This window comes from Manis pentadactyla, chromosome 5, assembly GCF_030020395.1.
Source record: "Manis pentadactyla isolate mManPen7 chromosome 5, mManPen7.hap1, whole genome shotgun sequence".
Lineage (NCBI taxonomy): Eukaryota > Metazoa > Chordata > Mammalia > Pholidota > Manidae > Manis > Manis pentadactyla.
The window spans coordinates 153,026,163-153,051,902 of record NC_080023.1 but is presented as its reverse complement, the minus strand read 5'-3'; the positions used below and the strand labels follow the sequence as shown (position 1 = coordinate 153,051,902).

Genomic DNA, 25,740 nt, shown 5'->3' with positions numbered 1-25,740 from the left:
TTAGGCAAGAAAAGAATGAACCCATGTAAAAACTATTGATTGAGTACCAGGCACTGCACTAGGTTTGGGAAGTAGAGCAGTGGACAGACACAAATCCCAGTAGAGGAACAGGAAGTACAAGAGAAGGATAACAAGGGGCAGGGGCAGTGCTGGAGACACGGTGGTCAAGGAAAGCCTCATGGAGAAGCGGTGACCTGGAGGAAGAGAAGGTGCCTGCCTAATCCAGAGGGATGGGGCCTCCAGGCAGGAGGAACTACTGAGCTGAGGCCCTCAGAGGAGCAAAGGGCTTGGTGCAAGGGCAGTGGAAGGAGGCCAGGTCAGGGAGCTCAGCAGGGGCCAGGTCATGTGCAATTTTTGCGCTTTGTTTTACCAACTATGGGAAGCCACCGAAAGGTATCTTACGTCTCTGGCTACTGTGTTGAAGTGGAGCAAAGGATGGGAATGGGAAGGGCATGCCAGACAGAGAGCTGATGGGCACAGCTAAGAGGTGGGAGAGTGCAGGGCAGATCCCTGACTTTGCATCCCTCAGGCCTGGTGTCAGGCTGAGCCCATAGTAGGCTGCTTGTTAAGGTTTATTGACTGACCAACTGTTCTATAGAAAGGCAAGGAGTAGAGACAGGTATCTCACCTCCTATCAGGTAGGGATTTTCGATATAACGCTGAGCTACATAGTTCTCCACGGGAATTTCATCTTTCTGGTCGTCAGAACTTTTTGCATCCTAGTTGCAATAATAATTATTATTAACATTTACTGAGTACTTCCTATGTACTAGGCATTGTGTTAGGCACTCTATTTGAGGTATATTATTTCCTCCTTAAATCAACCCTATCAGGTCAGTACCAGTGTTATCACCATTTTACAGATGAGAAACTGAAGTGATGGGGAGTGACTTGCTCAAGGTCACACAGCTGGTCAATGGTAAGGCTGGGATGTGGACTCACACAGGCTGGGCCCCCAGCCTGGGCATTTAACCTATGGACCTGCACTGCCCAATAGGGCAGCCACTGGCCACATGTGGCCATGTACATTTCCATTTAAATTGATTAAGCACAATGAAATTACATGCTACAACATAGATGGACCTTGAGGACATGCTAAGTGAAATAAGCCAGACACAGAGGGACAAGTACTGTATGAGTCCAGTGATATGAGGTGCCTGGCATGGTCAAGGTCAGAGAGAGGAAGTAGAATGGTGGTTACCAGGGACTGAGAGGAGGAGGGCGAATGGGGAGTTGGCATTTGACGGGGACGGTGTTTCATCTGGGGAAAATGAAAAAGGTCTGAAGGTGGTTGGTGGTGATGGTTACACAACTGAATTATGCATGTAAAAATGGTTAAAATGGTAAGTTTCATGTGTATTTCACTACAATAAAGTAAAGGAAATAAATAAGAAATCCAGTCCTTCATTTACACTAGCCACATTTCAAATGCTCGATATCAACACGTGGTCAGTGGTCCCTATTTATTGGAGGACACAGGTGTCCACCGAGTCTGCCGAAGCGGGGCGTTCCGTTGGTCAGTGCCACCTGGGGCACCACGTAGGCCCCCAAGGAACATTCCTCGCTCTTCTTTGGTAATTCCTTCCTGGCCAGCCCCGCTCCGGAAGACAGCAATGCTCTCTCATACCCACACACCTCAGTCTGCATAGCCCCTTCCCACCCAGTGTCCCCTTCACAGTAACCTTGTGAGGAAACCGAGGCACAAAGCCAAGCGTCACACACCTGGTGAGGATGCACAACTGTGCAACAGGGTGGAGCAGGGAACTCGGTGCTTCTGGCCCCGAGGACAGAATTTTCTACACCTACCATCACCCCCACTTCTCTGAGCTGCTTCAAGAGGCAGCAGCCTTCCCTTTCTGGAGCCCGGAGCCACCCTCCACCTGTACTCACATGGTCACCAGAGGGATTGAGGGTGCCCCGGGCTGGCTGGGCCTCCAAGATGGTGAGCTTCTTTCCAGCAGTGTCCTGACAGCATCATGAGAGGAATCAGGACACGAGGCAGAGGGGGAAATTCATTTATTATGCACCTGCTGTGAGCCTGCTAGTGAAGTAGGTGCTGGTTGTGTAGGAGTTTGGTCATCCTGCTCCCCTCACCCACCCAGCACCATTATCTGTAAGGCTCAGAGAGGTTCAGCAATTTTTCCAAGACCACCCAGCTGCTGAGTGGCAGAGGAAGGATTGGAACCAGGATTTCTGCTCCACTGTGTCCTGGGACAAGGATGGAGGAGGGGAGGAAGGGAGCTACCACAGGCTCAGTCTAGGGTCTAGAGAAAAAATTAGCCAAACTCTTCCCCCCCCAGGTGAGCAGGAGGCGCAGATAAAGAATGCAGTGTTCTCAGGTTTTAGGCATATTAATTCATTGCATTGTCATTAGGTACTATTACTATCCCCTATTTACTTGGGCGAAGAGAGGTGAAGTAGTCAGGGCTTCTGGCCCCACAGGCGGAATTTTCTACACCTACCATCACCCCTCACTCCTCCTCCTTGCTGCCCAAGGTCACACAGCTATTAGGTGGCAGGTCAGGACTTGAAACCCTGCTGTCTGGCTCCTGAAACCTCTTCCCAAGGACAGGCCCCCGGGCAGAGCTTCTCTGCCAGCCCTCTGAGTTTTAAGGGCAGGAAGGAGGGGCCCCTCACCCCAGCAAGGGCCGAGGAGGGTTTGGGGAGGAAGGGGGAGAGCAAGCTCACCTTCCTCCAGTCCATGATGTCTTTCAGCCTCCGGAAGAGGAAGATGCCTTTCCCCTGGGAGCGGGCTACCTGAGGTGGGGATGAGGGGTGAGTGCAGGGAGCTGGGCTCTCAGCTCTGTGGGGTTCCTTCTTGGCCCCCCAGGCCTGAGGTCCCTCCCAGAGTTCCATCTCCATCCCCCGGGCTGGGCCCCCAGCTATTCCCCGAGGAAAGGCCCCGCCCAGCCCTGAGGGGCAGGGAGAGAGAGGGTGCTAAGCCCGGCAGGAAGGCGAGAGGAAAGCAGAAAGGAGTGGGTGCCGGACTTGGCCCACAAAGGCATTCGAGAGCATGAATAATACAAAAGAGCAGACAATTAAAAAACCATTTCCAACAGTCCTGGGAACATACCATCCAATTCTTTTTTTGGAAATCAATTTGTCTTCCTAATTAGGTTCTGCTTCGGGTAATACTGATCAGTCTGCCTTTACTGAATTCCAGCATGGTTAATTCATAGCTTCACAGAGTCTAAGAGCTGAGAGCATCTTCAATACCATGCAGAGCAGTCGGCACCAAAGGCATTACTCCCTCCTGTGACATCCCTCTACAATGGCCACCTGCCTGGCCTTGCAGGTGACCAGGGATCTCACTACCCTCCCCCTACCTCCCCACGCATCCATTTTATTGCAGGACAGCTCTATTAAGCAGTCATCCAAAAGGTATATATTAAGTGTCTACTGTGTGTTGGGCATTACGCTATAGCAGTAACACAGACCTCATGGAGATTTCACAGCCTACCCCTTTGTTGAGCTAAAATTTGTCAGCCTGACTGTGGCTTCTAGGGCCTCCTAGAACACATCAGATTCCTTGGCCTCAGAACAGCCCTTTAGTTATCTACTAACTCATCCCCCCTGAGATGTCTTTTCTCCAGCATAAAGGCACCCAGGGAGTGCTGTCAGGAATGGCTGCACAGGGTGTCCACTGCATGAAGGGGAAGAATTCAGTTTAAAATATTTTTTTAAGGTTCATACCTTTTGATCCAGGAACCCCCACCCTACCCCTGTTGGCTGCCTTCTCTATAGCCATTCCCCTTCCTGACTTCCTGGCTGGCAACCCACCTCTCACAATGGAGGCTGTAAAGACCAGAAACTTGTTTTCCCAGGCTCCTTTGTAGCTAGTGGAAACCACACGATCAGTGTTGACCAATGAGACCTAAGGAGACATCTGCTTGTTAAAAATATTGGAGTTGAAGAGGGAGGGGGCCAGGAGTGAGGAAGGAATGCCTGGCCCCTTTCCTTCTTTCTCTGAATGCTACACACTGAGGAGGTGATGCTTGCAACTAGAGCAGCCATCTCACACAGATGAGGTGACAAGTCTGATGACAGAAAGCCAACATACTGAGAATGGAGAGTAGGCAAAGAGAGGGAGCCTGGGCTTCTAACAGCATCATTGAACACAACACTAAACCTGAAACTTCCTACCTCTGGCTTTCTTGTTATGTGAGATCATGAAATGCCTTTATTGTTTAAAGGATTGTTAGTAACTGAAATGCTTGTTCTAGGAGATGCCCTCCTAAGGAATAAACCTAAAGTGGAGTGGAAACTGAACTTTCTGCATGGTGATCTGCGAGGGTTGTTAAGACTGGAGACCACCTAATATCCAGCTCCAGCAGATTGTAGTTTCCAGAAATAATCACAATAATATATCCAATCCCATGTTTTTCCAGAACCTTGCTACCCCACCCCTCCCTCCATCAAAGGTAAAGTCAATGTCCCTTCGCCTTGAATCTGGCCATTCAGGACCGTCTTGGCTAATCGTGTATAGCAGAAGTGACAATATGCGGATTCCAAGGCTGGGTCATCAAAGGCGATCCACAGCTTCCACGCAGCTTTGTCTCTGGGGATGGCTGTCCTTGGGGCCCATCCACTCTACTGTGAGGAAGCTCAGGGCACAGGCAGAGGCCCACTCGGAGGGTAACTGAGTCCTCCAGCCCTCAGCCCTGACACAGCCCCCAGCCAACAACCGGCACCAACTTGGCAGCCAGGTGAGGGAGGCCGCCCCCAAGCAGATCCTCCAGCCCTCGGGGGAGCTGCCCCAGTACATGCTGGAGCAGCCCCGAGCCTCCCCCGTCAAATGCCGCACAAGCTGGACGCTCATGAGCTCAATCAGGCACGACTGTTTTTTCAAGCCACTGAGTTTTGGGGAGCAGCAGTGGGACCAGAACACTGACTTAAGGGCAGTGGCTCATAACAATGGCGATACCAGCAGCTAATGCTTCTCAGGGGCTTCCTGTGTGCCGGGCACAAGGATCTGCACACGTTACCTCAGTAAAGTTCTAAAACAAAATCCCATCTGTAGGCATTTATATTGTCCCCATTTTGTGGTCAAGGTAACTAAGGAACAGAGAGGCCAAGCACTCTGTTCAGGGTTACCAGCCAGCAGGTGACAAATCCAGGATAGCTAAACAAGTCTGGAGCTCATGCACCTCCTTCAAAATGCCAGGAAGCCCACAAAATCACATGATTAATGTGGTGCTGTTTCTGGGAGTATCAGTCTTACTTGACTATTTGGGAGGATATTTTTATATTATTTTTATAAAAATATGTTATTGATTGGAAAATATGAATGGATTATTAGAACGAACAAAGTATATTATTATACTTTGATTTTGTGCCACCTATGGCCTTTGACCCACTGCCCCTGGGGGCCATTCATTATGTGGCATTCATTGAGGGTATTAATCAGGGGTTACAGATGTGTTTGGTGGTCTCCACAGCAGCCATTCCCTTTTTTTTCCTGCCAACAGGACCCATTTGGGTCACCTTTTCCCAGTGGTCCTCTGAGGAGGACTGAGCCCTCACTGTGGCGTCATGCGCCTGCCATGTGATAAGCCATGTGATAAGCTCAGGCTGCGGGGACTGTTGGGAAGTTTGTTTTCTTCGAAAGGGCGCTAAGATCAGGGGGAGGTGTGAGGAGCTGTGAGGAGCTGTGAGGAGCTAGAGCTACAGCATCCATGTTGTATTTGAGAGGAGCAGGCAGCCCACTGGGCTGGCAATTGATGATGATGTCGAGCTGCTTAATAAACCATCCCTGGTGTCAACCTTCCATTATTAAAGGACATTCCCTAGGGTCTGTAAGCTTGAATGAGAAAAAATTCTTATCTTTATTTTGGTTAGCCCCCCCCACCAGATTTTCATGTTTCCATCCACTATGAATGCAGGCAACAAATCACGGTAGTATTAGCATGCCTGTGACTTTTTTCCCAAAAGAAATCAGGTATCTTTATTATATCACATTATAATCGTTGCAAAAATCTCAAAATATTGTTTATGTTCATTATGACTTGGAAGTTGTAGTTATCGGGCCTGCTGTTAGGCTCTCTTTAAATGTTAATGAAAAGCACATATATTACTACAGCATAAAGAATGTTTTAATAGCTTGTGTGGCAGCCGTGAGAAAGCCCTTGCAGGCCTCCAACTGCAGGAGCATGACTGACTCAGAGAGCCAGATGCTGCTGCTGAGGTCCACGCCATGTGTGCCAGGCCTCGCTGGCAGGGACTGCTCCCAGCCAGTGACTAAGGATGGCAGGGACATGAAGGCTGGTCCCCTCCTGGGAGACAGGGGACTCCTCTGACAGCTACCTTGGCTTGAGGCCTCCCTGAAGCCTTGCTGAACTTCCCTTAGGCCACATGGCAGTCTAGGCGCTCCACCCACCCTCCCTCTCTCTGCCTGGGGTCCGAGGGCTCCCCCAGCCTCCCTGGCTGTTCCCCCTATTCTTTCACAGCAAAACTCTGGCATGGTGAATCGTGTCTTGACATCTGTTTCTCAGAGACCCAGACCACCAGTTTGATAACTGTTTTTCAATAAGTTGCCTTCTTTTATAATCAAATGTACTTTATTTTATGCTTTTAAAAACACTATTCTGTGGCATTTCACCAGAGGCCAAAGAGGCCTGAGGCATGAGAAGAACTCAGAACCCCTGCCCTTTGGCCTGAGCCACTTAGTTGGGTTTTCTGTTCTTTGCTGCCCAAAGCATCCCAGTTCTTAGATTTCAGTAAAAAGCTGGAGAAGCTCTGGCTGGGGTGACTTGTGAACCACGATGTTAAAACGTGGCTCTTCCTGTCCTGCATGTCAGAGGACTCTGAAGCTGAGAACAGCCCAGTGGTTGCCCAGGATGCCCACAGCTCTGAGTGAAGTGTCAGGCCAGCTCAGCAGACAGCCCTGCCAGCCCAGTGCCTGCCTCCCAGCTGCACGAGGGAGGCCAGAGGAGCAGGTGTGGCCCCCACGGTCTTGGTCCTGCCCTCCTCCCTGCCAGACAGAGGGGAGCTGCTGGGAGGGGAGAATGCTTACATGGACAAGAAGTTTGGATGGATGCAAGTTTTACACTAGACTGGCCTTTGAAATGCCAAACCCAAGAGTGGTCGCAAAGCTCTGAGATGATGTGGGGTTCAGGCTGGGGGAGAGGGGTCCCCTCAGAGTGGCATGGAGGGGGTAATACTGCCTGCTTCCTTCTGAGCCCAACTTGACCCACCCCCGTACCCCGACTGCTCTGAAGCCACTGAAGAGGAAAAAGAAGGCTCAGCAAGCCTCAGGGAACTAAGCAGAGGAGGTGCAAAGCAAAAAGGCAGGCCAGTGGCTGCTGGGACAGGCCCAGCCACCTCAACTATGTGAAAACTCTGGCGTGTGGGTGGACAAGTGCCAAGCAGTTCTCAGAGGCCCTTGTAGGAAGAGTAAAGGGATTCACAGATGTTTCTCTTCTGCTTTCTAAATTTGGAGTAATGCCCTATTGTCTTAACATTTCCCTACCCGCAAGGAATCCAAATAACAGGATCGCAGAACTAATGCTCTAGCCTGGTGGTTCAGAGTGTGGCATGGACATGTGGCAGTTGCATAATCTGGGGTGATGGTTAGTCCTGTGTCAGCTTGGCTGGGTGATAGTGCCCAGCGTTTGGTCAAACACTAGTCTAGGTGCTGCTGTGAAGGTGTTTTGTGGATGTGACTGACATCTACAATCAGTAGAGGATATCGTGGGTAGGCCTCATGCAACCTATTAAGGGCTTAACAGGTTTCTGGAAAAAGAAGCAATTCCACCTCAAAACTAACAGTTTTCAGCCTGCTGGCCTGCTGCTGCCAATATCAGATACGTCAGCACCCACAATATCATGTGAGCCAATCTCTTACACACACACATACACACACACACCCTAATGGTTCTGTTTCTCTTGAGAACCCTGACTGCTACTCCTGGAGCTTGTGAGAAGTGCAAATTCTCAGGCCCCACACCAGGCATACTGAGTCAGACACTTGGGGGAAGGGTGCTCTCCACAAAAAGTCTGACACACTCTTCAGATCTGAGGTTTACTCCTCCACAGAGTCACTAAGCACAGAGCTGTCTCTGGATCAGCAGCCAAGGCACCACCTGGGCGCTGGTTAGAAATACAGACTCTCAAGCCCCACCCACACCTGCTGAATCAGGCTCTACATTTTAACCAGAAGCCTGAAGATCTGTGGGCACATTCAAGTTTGACCTAGTGCTTCCCAGGGGCAGGGAGAAGAGAAGGACTGGACTCTCAGAAATAACTGTAAAAATGGTCAGGTACTGGGCACCCAAGTGCCAAACCCTTTCGCTAACTGTATAATTCATGTATGTAACATGTGTGACTCCATTTCATTCTCTCACACCTCTATAAGGTAGGTCCATTCATTAATTCCACCTTGTGAATGATGAAATGGACCGAGAGGGGTTGAGTAACCTGTTCAGGGGCACAGAGCTCATAAGTCACAGATACTGAGTTAGAACCCAGGCGGGTCTGACTAAAAGCACCCATTCTCCATCCCCTGCACCTGAGACTGGTGTGTCAGCCATTCAGGAGGGAGGGGACAGGGACACACATGCACGCACGCACACATGCACACACACACGCACACAGTCAAAATGCCGCCTCTTAATTGCAGCTGTCTTGTGCTTGCTGCTAACAAAGGCAGTGGGCTGGGAGAGGAATCAACTTAATATGCAATTGCTTGTTCCCAATTAGCACAAATTACCATTTGTCTGCGAGGATGGTGCCAGGATCTGGAATCCACCTGTGGGTGGGGAGGGGTGGTTTGCAGTGTTCATCTGCCTAACCATTTCTGATCCAGCTTCAGGGCCTCCTTCGTGTGCCTTCCTGGAAGGGGATGCAAGCCTGCCAGCAGGCCTCACCAGGGAGAGGACCGGGAGGCCTAGGGAAACCCTGGCTGTGTCCCCTCTGGGAGCGTCTGTTGGTTTTGTCTGCCCATGTTGGTTCCCCCGTCAAGCACTGTTCTACTGGCTAGTCGCGCATCTCAGCCGACACAAGCCCTAGACTTAAGCTCCGCAAGGAATGGCTGCTCCCTTCTGCCCTTCCCCCAGCTCCCTTCCTGGGGTCTGGCATGGTCCCAAGCCCAGAAAACGTGAGGGGACTTTGATGATGCTATTCAAGTCTACAGTGGCTTTGTGGTGAGAGAGCAGCCCAGGAATGAGGAAAGGCTAAGGGACTGATGGGCACAGCCACCCTTGCCCTTCACTCAGCTTCCTGAACCCCGAAGGGCTACCTCCAGACGCTAGGTCTTCATGCATGCAGTTCCCTCTTCCTGGAACGTTGTTCCCTACTCTGCCCTTCTCTAGGCCGACTCTGCATCCTTCAGGTCAGTACTAATTCTAATACTGGTACTAACAACAGCTATCATTTGTTGAGTACTTAACATGTGCTTTACTTATGTTAATTCATTTAGTCACACAACATTATGTAATAGGTACTATAATTATTCTCACTTTGTGGATGGGGAAACTGGGGCCCAGAGAAGTTAAGTAATCTGTCTGAAGTCACACAGTCCATAAGTGGTATAACTAGCACTTGAACCAAGGGGGTTGGCTTCAGAGCCCAATCTCTCACTTCAGAAAAGCCTGCCAGCAGTGGGGAAAGCCTCCAGCAGTTTCCTCTCTGTCCAGTAACACAACTGTTACTGTGTGATACATCACACAGGTATCCTCTGCATACTGTCCGCCCTCAAGGAGGGCAGAGACCCACTGCTGACTTGCTGAGGGCTGTCTCCCCAGCACTAGTTCTATGCCTGGCACATGGCAAGCACTCAATAAATCCTTGTAGAAGCCTTGAATAAATAGGCCTCAGGCTACCCATCTTTAAAATTAGGTAATACTTCCTCCCAAGGGCCATTTGGAGAACAGTGACAATGTGAGTAAAGCACTTGGTACAGATGGCACTGTTTTTTCTTATGTCAGAAGAGAGGCGGGGGTCTGAGCTCCAGCAGGGCTCTGGATTCCCTGCCCTGGTGTCCTGATGATCATTGTTCATCTAGTGGAAACATACTGAACAGCCATAGCTGCAGGGTCCACATGTGGCACAGAGGAGATGAGGTCAGCCCTCCATAGATGGCTGAATCCCCAGGCAGAGTCCTGTCCTGAGGTGTGTCACGAAGGTCCCCGCTCTGGCGCCACCCCTTCCCTGAGTCCCAGGCCCTGGGCACTCACAGGCTTCATGATCCAGGTGATTCCTGGGTTTTTGCGAAACTCCTCCACAAACAGGTGGTACTCGCAGGGCATCTCGAAGGTTTTGGGGAAGAAGTCACACTTGGCTGCCTCCAGCTTTCCCGCCTCACACTCCAGCTGCTTCCGGAACCGCTTCAGGTTCTTCACCATGTAGTCCTTGCGGGTCAACTGAGCAGCAGGATGGGCGGGCGGGCTGTTAGTGTTCGTGCTTCACTTCCCAACCCCTACCATCCCAAGTGGGGGATCATCCCTGCAGCCTCCATTCTCTGGCCCGGGAAATAACAACAGGGAGAGTAACTTGGACTGAGAGCCTACTAATAATAATCCCACTTTACAGGCGAGGAAACCGAGGCTCAGAAAGGTTCAGTCAGTTACCCAGAGCTATGCAGCTAGCAGGTGACACAGCCAGGATTTGACCCTGGCCTGTCTGACTGAAGTTCACTGGCTCCTCCACTCCTATTTTTGTAGTCCAGTTCCTCCTAGACCTCTCTCCCATCTCTAGACGCCAAATAGCTCAGCTTGTCTCTACCCAGAAATCACCATAATCACTCAAGCATCCTGCTCCTTTGGCCTCACACCCCCAAGCTGGTCTGCACTCTCATCCCGAGTGCTGAAACACCAACCAGCCCGTGACCTCAGTGCCCACCCAAGGCAGCCTGGTCCTCGGGTCTTACACCCTTGCTCCTCCCACTTGAGTGCATCATAGTCTGGGGCACATATTTCCCACCTGGCACCTACCCCAAATTTCCTCACACTCTTCCATTTCGGTCTTTGTAGGCCCACTCCAGCTCCTGCTTATTGCCCTACCTAGTGACATGTTGACTGACCAGCTCACCTCATAGTGGTTTCGGAAATGACTGATGCGCACGTGCTCGTCCATGTAGGTGTGATCGAAGTTCTCCCGGAGCCAGCTGACGTCACACCAGTAGAAATCCCACTCCCCTTCACTGGGGGAATGAGGGGAGGAGATCATGACCTGAAGACCTCAGCACTGCTTGGGGGTCTGGAGCCCGGGGTAAGCAGCAGTGTCCATCAGGAATCTCAAGGAGGTGGCTGTGGGCTACTATGGCCACAGTGTGCTTTGTTAGACCAGGGTGAAAACTAGAGAAATGTTCCTATAAAAATGCATAAAAATGCAGGCTGCTGGAGAGAGAAATCAGGAAAACAATTCCATTCACAGTTGCAAGAAAAAGAATAAAATACCTAGGAATAAACCTGACCAAGGAAGTGAAAGACCTATACCCTGAAAACTACAAGACACTCTTAAGAGAAATTAAAGAAGATACCAATAAATGGAAACTCATCCTATGCTCATGGATAGGAAGAATTAATATTGTCAAAATGGCCATCCTGCCTAAAGCAATCTACAGATTCAGTGCAATTCCTATCAAAATACCAACAGCATTCTTCAACGAACTAGAGAAAAATCGTTCTAAAATTCATATGGAACCAAAAAAGACCTCAAATAGCCAAAGCAATTCTGAGAAGGAAGAATAAAGCAGGGGGAATTACACTCCCTGACTTCAAGCTCTACTACAAAGCCACAGTAATCAAGACAATTTGGTACTGGCACAAGAACAGACCCACAGACCAATGGAACAGACTAGAGAGCCCTGATATTAACCCAACCATATATGGTCAATTAATATATGATAAAAGGAGCCATGGATATACAATGGGGAAATGACAGCCTCTTCAACAGCTGGTGTTGGCAAAACTGGAGAGCAACATGCAAGAGAATGAAACTGGACTATTGTTTAACCCCATACACAAAAGTAAACTCGAAATGGATTAAAGACTTGAATGTAAGTCATGAAACCATAAAACTCTTAGAAGACAACATAGGCAAACATCTCCTGAATATAAACATGAGCAACTTCTTCCTGAACGCATCTCCTCGAGCAAGGGAAACAAAAGCAAAAATGAACTCATGGGATTACATCAAACTAAAAAGTTTCTGTACAGCAAAGGACACCATCAACAGAACAAAAAGGCATCCTACAGTATGGGAGAATATATTTGTAAATGACATATCTGACAAGGGGTTAACATCCAAAATATATAAAGAACATACATGCCTCAACACCCAAAAAGCAAATAACCCAATTAACAAATGGGCAAAGGATATGAAGAGACAGTTCTACAAGGAAGAAATTCACATGGCCAACAGACACATGAAAAGATGCTCCACATCACTAATCATCAGGGAAATGCCAATTAAAACCACAATGAGATATCACCTCACACCAGTAAGGATGGCCAGCATCAAAAAGACTAAGAACAACAAATGCTGGCGAGAATGAGAAGAAAAGGGAACCCTCCTACACTGCTGGTGGGAATGTAAGCTAGTTCAACCATTGTGGAAAGCAATAATGGAGGTTCTTCAGAAAACTAAAAATAGAAATACCATTTGACCCGGGAATCCCACTCCTTGGAATTTACCCAAAGAATACAACTTCTCAGATTCAAAAAGACATATGCACCCCTATGTTTATCACAGCACTATTTACAATAGCTAAGATATGGAAGCAACCTAAGTGTCCATCAGTAGATGAATGGATAAAGAAGATGTGGTACATATACACAATGGAATACTATTCAGTCATAAGAAAGAAACAAATCCTACCATTTGCAACAACATGGACGGAGCTGGAGGACATTATGCTCAGTGAAATAAGCCAGGTGGAGAAAGACAAATGCCAAATGATATCGCTCATTTGTGGAGTATAACAATGAAGCAAAACTGAAGGAACAAAATGGCAGCAGACTCAGAGACTCCAAGAATGAACTAGTAGTTACCAAACGGGAGGGATGTGGGAGGGTGTGTGGGGAGGGATGGAGGAGGGGATTGAGGAGTATTATGTTTAGTACACATGGTGTGTGGGATCACGGGGAGAACAGTGTAGCACAGAGAAGGCACATAGTGAATCTGTGGCATCTTACTACACTGATGGACAGTGACTGCATTGGGGTGTGGGTGGGGACTTGATAATATGGGTAAATGTAGTAACCACATTGTTTTTTCATGTGAAACCTTCATAAGAGTGTATATCAATCATACCTTAATAAAAAATTTTTTAAAAATGCAGGCTGCTGACTCCCTTTGAACAATCTGCACATCTGGCCACACTGAGCCCAGATGCCTCCTGGCACCTGTCGCCTGGACTGAGGAGCAGCCACCACGTTAGACAGGGCACACCCTCTCCAGATCACAGTCCCACCACTCCCTATGTCCCGCGACAACCAGCCAACCTCACCTGACCTTGTCACCTGCCTGGGCTCTAGAAGCATCCGTGTTGCCACCCCCTAGCCCACATTACCAAGCAGTGGAATTCGGTAACATTTGCAAGCCCTTCCTAGTTCAAAGAGCCCAACTCTCACTGACACCTCACAGGCCCTGAAAGTGAATACGATGGTCTCTACAGCCCTCAGAGGACAACTGCCTTGCTCCCCAGGGACGTGGCAGCCTCAGGCCTCCCACCCCCACCTGCCTGTCTCCACATTCTGACCCTGTTCTTCACCACCATGCCAGGAGAAGAGACAGGAAACCTAACTGATCTATTGTATCTGGTACCAGAGCTGCGCTGCAGAGAGGAGGTGCTTGAAAAAGACATGACAGGAAATAAAATAACCACCACCATGATGGTTTCCAATTGTTAAAAAATAAAAATTAGATATAACTGAAGCCCTGTTGTATGACTGATTCTATCTACATCTCTCCTGTCCCAAAGCAAGCCACTAGCTAGAATTTGATGTGTATCATTTCTGAATATCTTTACAGCTTTACCTTGTATACATGTATGTATCCATATACAGCACTGTTTGACATGTTTTTAAATTTTCTAATGGCTCATATTTACTGCTCACCAGGTGCCAAACACTTCTAAGTATTTCACAAATATTGATTCTCATTGCAATCCTAAGTGGTAGGTTCTATTATTATGCCCAACTTACAGATGAGGAAACTGAGGCACAGAGAGGTTAAAAAACTCACTCAAGTTCATACAACTAGCAGGTGGCACAGCAGAATCTGAACTCAGGCTGTCGGGCTCCAGAGTCCCAGCTTTGTGGTTAGAACCACTCCAGTTTCCTTTCACAACTTGCTCTGTCACCAACCTTCTGTTGTGGATGACTGAATAAATAATGCATCATTCATTCATTCATCCAACACATATGTGTTGAGGTTGTCTTCATGTCAGAGACAATGTTGAGCACATTGTTGGGTGCAAGGATACAGGAGGAACCAAAACACATGGCCAGGTGGTGCATATAATGTCACAGGGAGGAGTAACAGTAAACAAGGAAATAAATAACCCTATAAGAGGGTGTTGTGAATCATACCTTAAGAAATGCAAGGGGAGGCCATGAGGCAGGGTAGCTGAGAGAAAAGTGTTGGGTGGAGGCTACCCTGTGGAGGTGACATTTCAGCTGAGATCTGATGCATAAAGAGGAGAGGCCAGGTCAAGAGCAGTGGGGAGAGGATCCTCATACGGAAGGGCAAGAACTGAGGCCTGAGGCTGGAAAGGGCACATTCAGGAAAATTGGAGTGGAGGGAGAGAGGAGAGAGGTCAGGGATGACACTGAAGAGGCAGGTGGGACCCAGTCAAGCAGGGCCTCATAGACAGTGGTGTGGATTTTGGATTCTTTTCTGAATCTGAAAGACCATTCATTTGTACACTATCTTCATGAATATCACAGTCACATTGCTCTTAAACCATCCAGGAAGACATTAAGCTGCTCAACAAGACCAGCAGGGATCCAGGGTCCATTCTGACAATCTTAACATGCTCTCTTCATACTCTTCACCTCAGGTCACAAAACAGTTGCTGTAGTTCCAGGATCACACCAGCTTTCTTGGTGAGAAGCAAAGGAGGGGACAGGTTTGGTTACATCTATGCCAAACTCAGACCTGACAGGCTGAACTGAGACCTCATTCTATCTGGATATTCTAACTGGACCCCAGTTATTCCTAAAAGATAAGGTCTTGCATTCACAGAGCCATGTCTGGCCTTTTCCTGACTTGAGGACCCTTGAGGCCATGTGGCATCAGTGATGGAGAAACCTGCTGCATGGGCTCCTACACCATCAGCACCAGATAAACCCCCTGACCCTTCCACCTGACCTTGGAGTGAGGCTGAGGTGGGCAGGAGGCAGCCTGAAGTCACACAGCAGGTCAGGACGGTGTTCTATCCATACACCACCCCACCTGCCAGTTACCTCCTTGTCTTCTAATTCAGAAACCTTAGTTTCTCCAGATCCAGGGAAGGAAATGCTGTTCCAGTGTTAGTGTGATATGTGAGAGAACCAAGAAGGAAAATCCACAGTAGCTGCCATCATCGCCATTCTCAACATCATTATCATCGTTGTAATAATACCCAGAATTCCAAAGAGAGCACTCTGCCATCTTGGATTACCTGTACCACAGCACGCCACAGACAACCAAATCGTAATTCTTTGTGGAATAATTTAGCCAAAGCCTGTCTCCCCTGCTAGACTCCAGTTCCAGGCAGTGGGATCATGGATTCATTCCATTCATTCACTTGTTCCCTGAGAGATTACTAGCAGAGGGAAGAGAGGAGCCTGGGAGTCTGTGGACAGACAGACCAGGGGCAGATCCTAGTCCCAGCTCGTACAAGCTGAGTGACCTCAAACATGGCACTTTCTACTGTTTTGTGTCCAGTTTTCTCATCAGTAAAATGGGGATGATAGTAGCACCTACGTGGAAGGCTTGCTGGATGAGTCAAAGAGGTTGCGCGTGCAAAGTGCCAAAGAGTATCTAACGGGCTTAGTTATCATTATGCAACAAATATTTATTGAGCACCAAGGCTGGCTGCCCTCACTTCTTATAACTATTCTCCCCTTTTTCTACAATAACAGAATTCCCAATGTTTGCCTGGGAAAACGGAGCCTGTGTTTTCTAGAATAAAGACTACGTTTCCCCTTGCAGTTAGGTGGGGCCACCTGGCTAAGTTCTGGCCAATGAAATGTGATGCGCCTCCGGTTGTGCCCCTCAAGGGCAGGGCATGCCTTTTCTTGCCTCCTTTCTACCTACTGATCCTTGGAATGTGGATGTAGGGCTGAAACTCCAACTCAGACCATGTGGATGAAGGCCTCACTCAAAGGGTAGCAGAGTGGAAAGATGGAGGCAGATAGGCCCCACATTTCCATACCATCTCTGAACTTCCTACATCTGGACTTCAGTGGGAGAGACAGATAGATTTCTAGTCTGTCAAAGCCTCTTTTACTTTAGGTCTGTTATATGCATCAAACCTTAACCCAGATATTAGCACCTTCTCCATGCCATTGTATGCTTATTCATCTCAGCATCCCCGGGGCCCAGCATAGAAGAAGAAATCTAAGCTGAGCGGTTAAGTGAACTTGTTCAAAGTCACAGAACTAGTAAGTGGCCAGGGAAGAGCAGCCCTTGACCTTGACCTGCCATCATTGGAAGATTCAAGCCAGCAGTTGTCTGATGGCTGCATTCCTTGATTCCCCTGAGAGCTATAGGACACTGGCTCTTGACATCAAACTGAACTGGGTTTGAATCCCACTCTGACACTTATGGGCTGTATAACCTTTAACAATTGGATTAATACCTGTGAACATAATCATGTCTTGCTGGATGGCTGTGAGGCTTAAATAAGACAGAGATGGTATCAGTTAATACACCTGACACATTGCGAGTGTTAAGGAAATATTGGCCCCCTGTCACAAATTGGGACAAGTCACCACCAGTAGCCACCCAGGGAACCTGGGAGAAAAATGAAGGGAGAAAAGGACCTGGAGAAAAGGGAAGGAGAGACAAGGTTGGTGGGGGTTGGGTGGCGTGTCTTACTCCTTTACTTCCACCCATCCCGGCCTGTTGTGGAGGACGTCCATGAGAGTATTCATAAGCGTGCTCTTGAACCGGATTGATGCTCTTGGCTTTCTGCAAAACAAGGCAACAGAACGCTTGCTCAGGATCAACTACCTCCCTAGGGTGGCCCAGGGACAGGAAAAGACAGAAAGGAAGAAAGGTCAAGTTCCATACCTGGAAATGCCAAACCACAGAATCACTGAAAGTCAGAATTCAGCATCATAGCACGCAACATTTAAAATAATCAAATTGAGAATTATAGAATCTTTGAATCATTGAAAAACAATAGCAATCATTTATTCAGTGACTACTATGTGCCAGGCATGGTCTGGTGGCTTTACATGTGCCATGGCTAATCTTTGCATTAAATGAGAAGTATTTGCAAATCCCCTTTCCTGGCACTCTTCTGGGAAGATGGAGCAGATGGACTTTCTCTTGTTCTTCCCACTAGGACAACCAAAACTGCGGGACATTATATATAAACAAACATAAGAAGACTGAAAGGTGGACAGAAGAAGGCAGACTGGCTAGGGATCTTAGGACCCAAGGCACAGCATGGTAATGAATTCCCTGGGGGTTATTTTTACATCGACATGAAGAAGCTGGCAAGCCTGAAATGCCAACCGAAGCAGGCTAAAAGAGCTCCAACAAAAGCCTGTTCTCTCCAAGACAAGCACCTAATGATTTCCCTCATTTGTGGAGTTAAACAGTGAAGCAAAACTGAAGAACAAAAACATCAGCAGACTCACAGACTCCAAGAAGGGACTAGTGGTTACCAAAGGGGATGGGTAGGGGAGGGCGGGTGGGAGGGAGGGAGAAGGGGATTGAGGGGTATTATGATTGGCACACATGGTGTGGAGGGTCACAGGGAAGACAGTGTAGCTCAGAGAACAGAAGTAGTGATTCTGTGGCATCTTACTACACTGATGGACAGTGACTGCAATGGGGTATAGGGAGGACTTGATAATATGAATGAATGTAGTAACCACAATGATTTTCATGTGAGACTTTCATAAGAGTGTATATCAATGATGCCTTAATAATAAATAAATAAATAAAAGTTTTTAAAAAAAAGCCTGTTCTCTCTAGCCAAAGGATCAGCAAAGGAGTGACCCAGCAAGACAGAAGGCCTAGACAATAACTGCTCTACTCCAGCCAAACTGCACATAAATTATCTGTGGCCCACTCCCACTTAGACTGGCAAAGTCTGAGTAATTTGGAATTTCCACCAGGTTGTGACAAGGTATCCCAACACTCCCTAAGATGCCTGCTAATTGGTATATAGGCAAAAAATGAACCTAGGCCTCAACCTCATACTTTATACAAAAATTAATTCAACATGGTTCACAAACTTAATGTAAAAAATTAAACCTCAAAACATAAGAGAAAATCTTCAGGATTTATGGGCTAGGCAGAGTTCTTAGATTTGACACCACAAGTATGGTCCATAAAAGGAAAAATCAATAAACTGGATTTCTTCAAAATTAAAACCTTTGCTCTTTGACTCTGTTAAGTCAATGAAAAGATAAGCTACAGACTGGGAGAAAATATTTGCAACCACATATTTGACAAGAGACTGCTATCTAGAATACATAAGCCAGCTTCAAAACTCAACACTAAAAAAAATCCAGTTAGAAAATGGGCAAAAGACATGAACAGGTAGTTCACCAAAGAGGGTATACAGATGACAAATGAGCACATGAAAAGATGTTCAGCACTATTTGTCATTAGGGAAATGCAAATTAAAAGCACGATGATATGTCACCACATAGTATTAGGATGGTTCTCATCAGAAACAGTGCAAGTCCGAAGGCAAAGGAACATTATCTTTCAGAATTTTTTATCCAGTAAAGTTTTACCTCAACAATGAAGGCAAAATAAAGATATTTTCAAATAAACAAAAGCCAAGTAAATTTATTGCCAACAGACCCACACTACTAGAAACTCTTCGAAAGCTCTTCAGGCTGAAGGAAAAGTATACTAGATGGAGACTGAGATTTACAAGAAGGGATCAAAAGTGAAGAAAACGTGAAATACTTCCATGTCTTAATTGAAAAAAAAAACTATGTAAAGAAAATACAACAAGAATGTATTGTAAGGTTTACAACATATTTACAAGTATTGTAAGGTTTACAACATATTTGCAAATAAAATGACAAAAATAACAGCATAAAGGACCAGGAGGGAGTGAACAGATGTGTTGTTCCATGGTTCTTATGTTATATGTGAAGCTGTATATATTGATGCAAGGTAAACAGTGATAAATTAAGGATGCACATTGTAATTCCTTAGAGTGGTTCTTGACCTGTGCTTTAAGTATTCCTCGTGTCCCCAACTGTCTTTCAAGGATACACAAAGTCCTCCCTTTTTCAACTACATAGCTTTTATGAGACTGAATTTGCTTCCTATTCAACCAAACCAACATATCACAACAGCTTGAATACAGAAGATTTGAGAAGCCAAATGTTTTCTATCAAGTCAAACAGTAAAGAGATTCAGAAAAATGTAAAACAATTATGATTCATCTCAGTAAATTTGGGGGAGGGAGTGATAGAATCTGGACTTGAGTACCGCCTTTTGAATAAGCCCACCAGCCTCTCAGAGAGACCTAGGTGTCATCTTAGGCTGCAAGCATCCTCCAGAGGACCTCTTGACCTGTTAGAGACCCTCTTTCCTTTGTTCTGCTGGTCAGGACAGTGGGGTCCCTCTCAGGTTCAGCAATAAACCTGCTTGGGCTGATGAACTCACATCCCCTCTCTTCTTTCAGGAAGAATACATAGTTCATAGAAATGTTATTTGTGCTACCATGTGATGAGCATATTATTGCTTTTTAAATGAATGACTAAATAAAAATTTTTTAAATTTATCATTTAAAGTTTCTAACATGATAAATATTGATAAGTGTAAACCACACAAACAAAAGTTAGAGTCCACAATAATTTTTAAGTTGTAACAGGATTCTGAGCTCAAATTTTGAGAACCACTCCTCAAAATAAATAAAGTTTTAAAAGTTAATCTGAAACAATGAAGGGATACAATTTCAAAATCCATCGTATTGGAGAAAATGTTTGAAAGCAGACAAATACCAAGTGTTTACAATAATGTGGAGAAATGATAATTATCCCAAATGCAATGGTAGCATAAATTGGATAAACCTTTGGAGAGCAATTTGGCTTATTAAAACCATCAGACAACTATTTGATACACATTAGTCTGGCAAAAATCTAAAAGTCCAAGTTTTGGCAACAATGTGCTCAAATGGAAACATCTTCTCTGCTGGTAGAAGGCACTTTGGAGAAACCATATGGCAGTATTTGGTAAAGTTGAATATGCACATACTCTACACTCAGCAATTCCATTCTAGCTCTATACCCAAGATAGATACCCTACATATGTACTAGGCAATATAGGTACAAGGATGTTCACTTGTAATTGTATTTTTAATGGAAATAAGCTGCAGCACACACTGCTGGTGGTCCACCCTTATCCCTGGCACTCACCATTCCTGTGCATGCCAATTAGGTGAGGGCTTTGAGCCAGCACCTGCAGCCCTTTCCCTGGGGCTTTTCTTACCCACCCTCTACCCCCACCCCCCGCTGAGTATACTGTGGACAAGCAGTGCTTGGAGCAGATCTGAAATGCCAGGGAGTTACCTGCACCCCTCAACAGCATACAACCAATGAGGACTGGGTTGATGGGTAAAGCCTCCCGCTCTCTTGTGGCTCAGTTAAGTCTGCAGTGTGCTCTATACTAGCTCCAAGGAATCCCCAACGAGATTGAGCCCCACCTGCCCACAGGGATAACTTGTCAATAATGCACCTTTAATGGGTTTCCTTCCTTTACTGTTCCACTTCCCTACTTCCCTGCCAGTGGTTACTGGAATCATCTTCCAAATAAACTATTTGCTCTCACATCCTTGTCCCCGGGTCAGCTTCTGGAGCAAGCCAACACTAAGGTACAACCCAAGTGCCTTTCAACAGGAAGTACACAAATAACTTGTGGTGTACAGTGGAACACATACAGTAGTTAAATGTGTCCAGAACTATACTGAAAATATAATTTTGTGTGAGGAAAGCAGGGTGCAGAATAACAACAGTATAATGCCACGTATGTAACTTGTTTTCATAGCCATTCATGCAGCTTGGGGGTGTTCATGTGACACAGTTCTGGTCAATAAAAGCATAGGACTGCTAAGGAGGGTGGGTTCCTAGGAAGCTTTTGTTCTTTAGATTAAAAAAAGAAAGAGAGAGAGAGATGTGTTTTGAGTCTTCCCTCCCTGCTTCTTTCTATCTTGATCACAAAGTGAAGGCTGGAGCTATACCAGCCATTGGGTCCATAATAAAGAGGTCAAGACAATCACAGAGACACTAACCTTAACATTGCTGAACCACTACACCAGCCCTTGGGACTTTTTGTTATACGAGGAAAATAAACATTACTATTAAAAAATTACTATTTTTATTACTAATAAAAATTACTATTTTTATTACTAATAAAAATTACTATTAGTTGGGTTTCCTGTTACTTGCAGCCAAACAACATTTCTAATTGATATCCACCATCACAAAACAGATGGACGGGTCCTGTTCACTGAAGTGCTCTTTGTTTTGTTGCAGTGGGTGTTGGGGTGTAACTTCAAGGCCAGGATCCGGGACAAAGCGGAGCTACTCTGTGAAAGAGAGTGAGATATTTGAAAATGATGGAATAGAGTCAGTATGGAGAGAAAGAAGATGGGTGAGAGAAGATGCACAAGAGAAAGGTCAGAGACCAGACATGCCCCCTCAGTGGGAGTATAGCCAGGAGGGACTTTAGAAAGACTAGAAATATCTAATGAAATTGAGTACTAACCTAAAATCTAAAATATTTGCCACAGTGTGTACAATATTACCTCCTTTAACTCCCCACAAAAAACTTCAGTGAAGTCTACACTGCTCACTCCTGCTTTGTGCAAGTGGGTTCTATTTAAGGACCCCAGAGAGCGGCTGAGTTCTGCCACCAGGTTATCATTGCCAAGTGAAGCAGAGGATCAGGACAGTTGCCATTCGCATTATCAAGTCATCACATGGCGGTTGGAGGGGGCAGGAGAGCACGGTTAGATAGCTCTGCCACTAACTGATCCTGTGGTCTTGAACAAGTTAGCCAGCCTCTCTGAGCTTCAGTTTTCTATCTATAAAATGGACACGATAGCAGTAACTGCTTCAAAGGACTGCAGTCAAGATTCAACAAGATAATACAGGTAAAGTGACTAGTCCAGAGCCTGGTACATGATAAGTGCTCAATAATTGCTTGTTATTATTATTACTATCATCATCATCATCATTATTAAAGTAAGGAAGGGTGCAGGGAAGGATGGAAGGAAGGAAGGAAAGAAGTTGTGTTGTTTTGGGTGGGACCACTCACCGCTCTTTACCCTTTGACAATCCATAGCCCTTGTAATTTTGATTCTGTAAAGAGAAAAGGAAAGTGATGTGCTGGTTTTGCATATCCACCCTGCCTTCCCAGCTCAACTTACTGCAGGTATTAAAACGTTCAAATCATCGGACTCAACACTGCCCAGAACCTGAGACATAAAGGTCCAGTCTGGCCCAGTTCTCAATGGTCAACATGTGCCCAGCAAATTGGTCCTTGGAATGAACCCCCAAATATGCAAGGATCCACCTCACTACAGGATTGCTCCACAGGCATGACAACTAGAGTGAATACCTAGTTTTCAATACTCCAAAGGTCTAACCCTAGATACCAGTTTTGAGGGCCAATTTCAGCAGACTCTGTGAGAAGGATTTGGACCTTCTGTTCTAACCTTGAATGTTTGATTAGACCCATGATATAGGAAGGGCCTGCATTAAAGACCGAGAGCAAAGTTAATTTCTTCCACCCAAAATGGACCTTTAGATCCTCAAAGAGTGGTGTGTATTATTCTGCCTCTACTATGTTCAAAGCAGTTTGGTTTTCAATCCTGCTAAGATTGATCCCTAATGATGGGTATGAAAAAAGAAATAAAAATTGGTCTTGTGCAGGATCACCTCTGCAGCTTGGACAGATTTGCCATCTGCACTAATTTTCTGTTATTGCATAACAAATTACCACAAACTCAGTGGCTTAAAACAGTGTAAATTTATACCTCACAGTTTCTCTGTGCCAGGAGTATAGGCCCAGCTAAGCTGGATCCTCTGCTTAGGTCTCACAAGGCTACAATCAAAGTGAAAGCCTGGTTTATGGTTCTCATTCAGGGTTTGTGGTCCTCTTCCAAGATCATCCAGATTGTTGGCAGAATTCAGCTGCTTGAGGTTGTAGGACTGAGGTCCTTATTTACTTGCTAGCTGTTGGCTGGGGACAGCTCTCAGCATTTAGAGACCACTTGCAGTTCATCTCATCATGGCCCCATAAACAGTTCACAACATGGATGTTTGCTTTCTTCTGGGCCAGTGGGAGCAAGTGCCTCTGACTTCTTACCCTCTTCTCTCCAAGTCAGCCACGATGAAGTCTTATGCAACATACATTATAATAATGGTATTCACTATCCCATCAAATTTACAGGCTCTACTCACCCTCAAGGGGAGGGAATTATACAAGGTGAGTACACTGAGGGTGGGAATTGTGCGAGCCATCTACCCTTCAAAGAGCCAACAGAGGATACTGCATTACAAAACTGGCAGAAGTAAGCCCCCTACAAAAGCAAGTGACATCTTACACCATTCATCCATTCAAGCTCCTCCAGTTCCCCCAGTACTAGTCAAGTGGCCTAATCTTTTTTGATTGTATCTTCTCTATTCTCTCATGTTTTTTATTCTGTTTTCCATGTTTATCCAGTTGCTCCAGAAACTTTGGTTGAAAAACTTTTCCTCACTGAGTTGCATTGCCTCTTCTGCCAAATTCAGTTGACTGTGAATATATAGATCTACCTCTAGGCTCTATTTTGTTTCATTTACCAATTTGTTTCTTCTTTTTTTTTTTGAGTGGGCATCTCTCATATTGATCAAACAATAAAATTCTGTATAGGGGACTCAATGCACAGTCATTAATCAACCCCAAGCCTGTATCTCAACAGTCTCCAATCTTCTAAAGCATACCAATTTGTTTATTCTTATGTCGTGACCATACTGGCTTAATTACTGCGGTTTTCTAGTAAATCTTGAAGCCAAGTAGCATAAATCCTCCAACTTTTTTTTCAAGATTGTCTTTGCAAATTGGTCCTTTGCACTCCCATATAAATTTTAGAATCAGCTTGCAATTTTCTACAAAAAAAAAAACAAACCCATGTTCGGATTTTACTGGGCTTGTATTGAATATATAGATCATTTTGGGGAAAAGTGATATGATAAAGTAATGAGTCTTCCAATCCATGAATATGATCTATCTCTCCATTAACAAGTGTTTTAATTTCTTTCCACAATGTTTTCTAGTTTTCAGTATAGAAGTCTTGTAAGTTTTTAATTAAATGTATTCATTTATAATATGGGTGAATGTTGAAACTACAATGTTGTTCATGTGAAACCTCCATAAGATTGTATATCAATGATACTTTAATTAAAAAAGTATTCATTTATAAAAATAAATCTTTATAATCTAAAATTTTATATTATAAACACAAATATATAATATATAATATATATTTTATAATATAAAAATATTTTTCATTTTCCAATAATTTGATGATAGTGTACTGTGATAAGCAGAGTAATGCTCTCCCAAAAGATGTCCATGTCCTAATTCCCAGAACCTGTAAATATGTCACATTACATTGCAAAGGGAAATTAAGGTTGCAGATGGAAATAAGGTTGCAAATCAGCTGACTTTAAAATTGATTATCCTGGATTATCTGTACGTGCCCAATATAATCACTGGGGTTTTTTGTTGTGAGAGGGAATTAAGGAAATAGGGGTGCCATTCATGAGAGGTGAAGCAAAGGGATAAGAATCAGGTTGGGGTAGGAGGAGTTGGATTCTAGAGCAATTCACTGCCCTTCCTTGGGTCTCATTTTTCCCATCTTAAAATAGGTAGTTGGCCTGTGCACTCCTAGAGGGCAGAGGTTTGTCTGATTCACCTCTGCGTCCCCACTGGCCTGCGCGGCAAAGAAAAAGCACTAATTAGCTTTTTTTGGACGGATGGATTACGAATGAATGTGTAGGCAAGCGGGCAGTGGAATGAACAGATCAGGAAATCCAAAATTCTGAGCTTCCCTACGGTTCACAAATAACTGGGTACAGTTTAGAATCCCATTATTTTCGTAAATTTCCCGCCCATAAACCAGGACCCGCGCAGCAGCTCCGGCGGCGCGCGGCATGCCGGGACCCGTAGTCTTCCCTCTAAACTCATCTTTCTTCCCATTCTATCCGGAATCCCTCCGTAAGGACCCCCACCCCACCCTCAAGGTCCGAATCCTTCCGCGGCTTCCCTCCCTCTCTCAGGAAGATGAAAACAGCTGGATCGGTTGGCGCTCCTACCTTCGGTCGCGACATGATTCCCAGCGCCAGATCCAAACCGCCACAGCGCCCCACGCATACCTGTGCGTCTGTTGCCAAGGCGACGGAGGGCTTCCGCCGCTCTGATTGGATGAGCCAAGTGCACTCCTCCCGCGCGGTACTTAAGATCGGGTCAGACCCGGGCTGCTGAGAGCTCATAACCTGCCCTGGCGGCCCACCCACACTCTATTCCTTCAACCTCTGTCTTCCAGCCTCTCTCCTCCGCGATCCT

General features: G+C 45.9%; 1 protein-coding gene across 1 annotated transcript in view; it reads right to left on the bottom strand.

Moving 5' to 3' along the window:
- TTLL9 (tubulin tyrosine ligase like 9) overlaps positions 1-25,555 on the bottom strand; it is a 49,701-nt gene extending 24,146 nt beyond the window's left edge. Inside the window, exons 1-8 of the mRNA XM_036924741.2 lie at positions 25,491-25,555; positions 22,447-22,490; positions 17,026-17,118; positions 11,026-11,137; positions 10,173-10,358; positions 2,689-2,757; positions 1,891-1,965; positions 629-719 (exon numbers count right to left, since the gene is read on the bottom strand). Of these exons, the coding sequence (XP_036780636.1) occupies positions 629-719; positions 1,891-1,965; positions 2,689-2,757; positions 10,173-10,358; positions 11,026-11,137; positions 17,026-17,118; positions 22,447-22,490; positions 25,491-25,505 (685 nt within the window). The 5' untranslated portion in view covers positions 25,506-25,555. The remainder of the gene's footprint in view (positions 1-628; positions 720-1,890; positions 1,966-2,688; positions 2,758-10,172; positions 10,359-11,025; positions 11,138-17,025; positions 17,119-22,446; positions 22,491-25,490) is intronic.
- Between the last annotated feature and the right edge of the window lie 185 nt (positions 25,556-25,740).